Source organism: Peromyscus leucopus, chromosome 8b, assembly GCF_004664715.2.
Source record: "Peromyscus leucopus breed LL Stock chromosome 8b, UCI_PerLeu_2.1, whole genome shotgun sequence".
Lineage (NCBI taxonomy): Eukaryota > Metazoa > Chordata > Mammalia > Rodentia > Cricetidae > Peromyscus > Peromyscus leucopus.
In genome coordinates, this window is record NC_051086.1 from 41081834 (window position 1) to 41087878 (window position 6045).

Below are 6045 nucleotides of genomic sequence, written 5' to 3' on the forward strand. Positions count from 1 at the left end.
AAACCTTTCTAAGTATACCTGGACATCCCTATGTAGACCAGGCTGTCCTTAAACTCTCAGAGAATCACTTGCCTCTGCCTCCTGAGTACTGACATTAAAGACAGGCACCACAACATCTGGACTTTCATAGAAAATATTCTGAGCTCAGTGCTAAATTGTTTTTGTGTAATTTCATATAACAGAAAATAACTCAAAAATACCCTTGCCATAACATCAGAGGGTGTTGCACCACTGTACCATTCCTACCATTTCAGGTATTTATTTGTGACTTTTGATCTGTCTGTAATGATTTTCCTTTTTAGTTTTTTGGCTGTGTCTTAATATTGTTTTTTATTTCTTATATTTATTTATAAACTAGTTCTCCCATACACGTATTAACTTTAGTTATTACATTTATGGTAATATATATTTTCATAATTCCTATTGCCCTTTCATTTTTAAAAGATGATTTTAAATGTTTGGTATTTTTATTTTGTAATGACAAATATAGATTGATTTTCATTTTTTTGCTATGGTCTTCTACAGGAAATTTGAGTTTGAGTTTAAAGGTATATACTCCACTTCGATTTGTGAATTTAACTTGCATCTGAGACCAAACAATAATATGATTTAGTAGTAGCTACTAAAATTATTGCAAACTCATGTTTCAATAAAGATTTTAGTGTATAACTTTCATGTTAATTTAATTTTCACATTAAAATTCTAGTTAGCAAAACTCAAACCCTGTAAAGCTTAGGTATACATATAGAATAGACAGAAGCATATTCATAAAGAGCTTATTTTTTCATTTCGAAGGTACAGCAATTTAGATAGCATGCTGTATGTAATATTTTCAAACAGCACATAAGCTTGTTCTTATTTATGGCTGAAAAAATTACATTGTGTGTAGGTCCAGTTTTCTATATTATGCATTGCCCTGTGGCTAAACAGACTAGGATGGGCCCATAACGTAGCTACTATGACCAGCACTGTGATCAACATTGAAGCACACAAATCTCTGTGGTGTGATGACTTCAAGGCCTGCAGGTAAATAGTGAGAAGTGGTCACATGGGGGATCTGTTTTAATTCTGTTCTTGTTTGAATATGTGAAATATATGTATTGTACGTGTGTTTGCATATTTGTGGGTACACATGTATGTGTGGCTGTATGTGTGCATGTTTTCCTGTGCATGTGTCTGCCAGTAGTTAACAGCAGGTATCTTTCTCAGTTAGCATTTGAGAAATTCCATGGATGATATGAAATTGGGGCAATGACAGATCTGAATTCTTCATTGAATCTGGCCTCCAACTTATCTTAAACAGCCCAAAAGTGCATGAGAAGCACTATTAGCATCACAAGACCTAGGCAAGGAACCAGGAGGAGCCAGCACACATGATGTTTCTAGATATCCAATTGAAGTCCACTAGAATTTCGTGATAGACTTACACTAGGCTCCATCTACTGGACTCTTTTGTCCTCTACAGTGAGACATTAGAGTGATGAACCCAGGATAGCTGGGTGTAGAATTGATGGTATGTTTAGGTGAAATTGTTAGATATAAGAAAGGAACAGTAGTGGCTGCTTCAGAAAAGGAGCTGACATGTACTTACCCTTCAGAAATGAGGTTTGCTTTGAGAAAAGACCTCGAGACAATGACTGGTTCTGGAGGTGGAAAGTATTACAAAGGAATAGTACATCACTTTAAAAACAGTATTTCCCATGCAACGAGCCCAGGACCTGGTACCACTACCTAGATGCCTCCCAAACATATCAAGTCAATCGACTATCTCACCTATTCAGAGGGCCTGATCCAGTTGGGGGCCCCTCAGCCTTTGGTTCATAGTTCATGTGTTTCCATTTGTTTGGCTATTTGTCCCTGTGCTTTATCCAACCTTGGTTTCAACAATTCTTGCTCATATAAACCCTCCTCTTTCTCACTAATTAGACTCCCGGAGCTCCACCCGGGGCCTAGCCGTGGATGTCTGCATCCAGATTCCTCAGTCCTTGAATGGGGTTTCTCACACAACTCTTAGGGTGTTTGGCTATCCCATCACCAGGGTAGGTCTCGTTGCATGAGTTAGCTGTTTGAAACCTGGGACTTATGCAGGGATGCTTGGCTCAATCTGGGAGGAAGGGACTGGACCTGCCTGGACTGAGTCTATCAGGTCGATCTCAGTCCTCGGGGGAGACCTTGATCTGGAGGAGATGGGAATGGGGGGTGGGCTGGGGAGAAGGAAGGGAGAGAACAAGGGAATCTGTGGCTGTTATGTAGAACTGAATAGTATTGTAAAATAAAATAAAATAAAAAAGATAAAAAACAGCATTTCCCTTTCTGATTGTGACATAAATGATTGAGTTATGTCCACAAATAACCTATGGAATTCCAGCTTCTCATGAATTTGTCTTCTTCTTTCTATCCTTATCCACAGTAATATATGGTACATGGGGAAAAGACAGTTAGGAAAGAATTCAAAATATACCATGTTGTTGTTGTCATCTGATTTCTTCTACAAGGTAGATTTATATTTATCTCTCAAAACCTCAATCTGATGTAATATTAATGTAACAAAACAAATCAAAATATGACCTATAAATAGGAGTGACAAACATTTAGAAACTGAAGAACAACCTTTCTTAAAATTAGAACTAGCCACTCCCTATGAAATTACAGCTATGAAACCAGACAGGCCAAAAAAAGCAGAGTTATGAGAAATTAAATTATTTCAAATATTCTAATCATCAAATAAAATAATTCATAAAATACAAATAACTAAATGGCAGAGGGGAAACATATAGAAAGCCTGGTTGAAAGATGATTTCAGTTTATGTCAATTAAGAAACCATTTCTCTCATTTGCTACTTTTACCTTCTTTACTGTATTCTTGATAAATTAATTTCATATAACATTCCTGTAACATGTCGCATGTAAATGTTGTGTCAGATACAGAGAATGGGACCAAATCAGTCCCAGATCAGAATGGCTTAGGCAGCTATCTCTCTCTCCTAAAGACTGCCGCCCTGATTGTCCTGACTCCTAGGAATGAGCTTTCTCACCACAGGTTATAAGAGAACACATAGCCTCTTCATGCACTGAATGTGAAGCTTGGTCAACAGGAGACACTACACTGAAGGTCCCAGAGGACAAAACCATAGATTTGTTAAAGATTAACAAATAAATCACACAAAGAGGCATATTCTTAATTATAAATGCCCAGCCATAGCTTGGATTGTTTCTTGCCAACTTTCCTTAACTTTAAATTATCCCATCTACCTTTTGCTTCTGGGCTTTTCCCATTCTCTTACTTCTGTAAATCTTACCCTTATTCTTACTTTGTGGCTGGCTGTGTAGCTGGGTGGCTGGCCCTAAGGTCCTCCTCCTTCCTCTCTTGCTCCTTCCTCTTCCTCCCAGATTTCTCCTTCTATACATTTTTTCTGCCTGCCAGCCCCTCTCTCGTATCCTTTCTCCTGCCTCACTCTTGGCCATTCAGCTCTTTATTAGACCAGCAGGTGTTTTAGACAGGCACAGTAACACAGCTTCACAGAGTTAAACAAATATAACATAAACAGAACTAGCACACCTTAAAATAATATTCCCTAAACAAACAAACAAAAACAAAAATAAATTCTGCAAGATTGGCAAACTGATTAGAACACCCATGGAGTTCTTATGGAGTGTTAGAACATTAAGGTACAAAGCCAAATAACCCCAAGTGTCTAAAGCACCCATAGGAGTCATTCATTGCCAGCTTCAGTTTCTGAGCCAGCACCCCTGTATCTATCAGGTGAAATCTTCTGGAATGTATTGATTATCAGAATGGATTACTTGAAGTAGAAGCTTTCCATGTCACCAGACAGCATCTGAGAATCATAACACAGATGTTTCCACTTTGCTACAACCTGAACCCCTGATGTCTCCACAAGTGAAGTTGAAAAATGCCTTGAGTTAAGACTTATGACTTGTGTGTGCTTTGTAACTTTCCATAAAACTTTGGACCATGTCATTGGGGACAACCTGAGTCCATGTTCCTGGGCCATGGTCACTCACATTAGACTCAAGGATAAGCTATACCTCATTCCATTGAAGTGAGAGCTGTGTTTGGTTTTTGAAGCATACATGAGTACATTTACATGCTAATACAGCTCTGCTGACAATTTGAAACACTCTGGGCCACTTGTACTACCCAGATTTTAATTTCTTTGGACCACTATATTTATTATACCACACAAAGGAGCTGAAGGATAAAACTGTATCTTGCTCTTTATTTTTATCATATTTGAAATATACATAAATTATAGGGAAAATACACAGAATTAATTCAATATGCCATTTATCTCCATTCACTTCTTGGTAACCACTCTTCTTTCAACTTACTCTATCTTTTATCAGTTGAGCATCTCAGGACCATTTGTTTCTCAATATAATATACCTTTGGAATGATAAGACTGTTGTTAAACAAAATTAAACAGCCACTATCAATTCATAAAACGTAACATTGAAAGGATGCAAATGAAAATGTTAAATGTACAAGAAGTATATCAATGAGGAAATTTTCAGAATAGAGAAAGAATTCTTCAAAGGGGCTGACTATGCAATCAGACATGATGGATGAGGAATAACATCAGAATGAGACCTATCAACAGATGTGCAGAGACAAGGAGAAGAAACTGTCCATTCTAAATTACTTACTTTACTGTTTCTTAAAAGAGGGTTCCACACCAAACAGTTTCTTTAGGGCCTCTGTGACATTCTTATTCCTCAGACTGTAGATCAGTGGGTTCAGCATAGGGGTGAGTATTGTGTAAAACACAGACACCACCATGTCCTTCTCAGGGGTGTGGAAGGAGGCAGGGAGCATGTAGGTGTAGACAGCAGCACCATAGAAGAGGATGACCACAGTCATGTGGGAGGAGCAGGTGGCCAGGGCCTTCTTTCTGCCCTCTGCTGAATTCATCCTGTGAACAGTGAGGAGGATAGATGAATAGGAGCTTGATATGACTGTCACAGGTATGAGAAGCATGAGCACACAGCACAGGTACATGAGAGTTTCATAGAGCTGGGTGTCTGAACAGGAGAGCTTTGTCACAGCAGGAACCTCACAGAAGAAGTGATGGATCTCATGGGATCCACAGAATGGGAAGGTCATGGTGACAGGAGTGAGCATGAAACCATCCAGGGATCCCAGGAACCAACAGACAGACATCAGGAGGAGACACACTCTACGGTTCATGAGGACAGGATAACGGAGTGGATGGCAGATGGCCACATAGCGATCATAAGACATGGCAGCCAAAAGGAAAAATTCTGAACCCACTAGTGTCAGGTACAGGAACATCTGTATCCCACAGGCAGCCACTGAGATCTTGTGGCTCCCAAGGACCTGGTCCATGAGCATCTTGGGCACAGTGACAGAAATGTACATCATGTCCATGAGTGACAACTGGCTGATGAAAAAGTACATGGGTGTGTGGAGGCGGGTGTCAGAGTGTATCAGAAGGATCAGGAGGGCATTCCCAGACAAGGCCATCAGGAAAACCACAAATATGACCATAGCAAGCAGGGCAGGTTGCTTGGATTGACTGAAGAATCCGACCAGGGTGAAATCTGACTGTCCAGTGTAGTTGCTCATCCAGGTGTTGATGTCCATGGGTGTCTCCTAGGCAAGAATTGTTTGGGATTAGTGACTGCTTACTGATATATGCACAAGCCTAATGTATTGAGAACATGCCCTCGGCCTAAAGATCTCAGAATGATAAGCTACATATATTAAGCCATTTAAAAAAATCAAGAATTCACACCTGTTTTTATAGCCATTACAACTCAGAATTAAGATACCATGGTTCATGGTCATGATTTTTTCCTGATGAAAAATATTGTCCTCTATCAAAAAGTTCTTGAAATTTTCAGTGTAATTTTTTGCTACTAACAAAAAAAGTGAATCACTGACCAAAACAAAAAAAAAACAAACAAACCAATTAAAATCAAAAGTAAATAAGAAAACACATTAAGAAAATTAATGAATAAAGTTTTTCTTAAGAATCATTTTGAATTTGCTTTTAATATTAA

General features: G+C 38.7%; 1 protein-coding gene across 1 annotated transcript; it reads right to left on the minus strand.

The window, feature by feature from the left end:
• Positions 1 to 4669: 4669 nt before the first annotated feature.
• On the minus strand, positions 4670 to 5626 carry LOC114686467 (olfactory receptor 2T29-like). Its single transcript, XM_028861142.1, has one exon. It carries the CDS (start codon positions 5624 to 5626, stop codon positions 4670 to 4672), a length of 957 nt encoding a protein of 318 aa, XP_028716975.1.
• Positions 5627 to 6045: the final 419 nt, after the last annotated feature.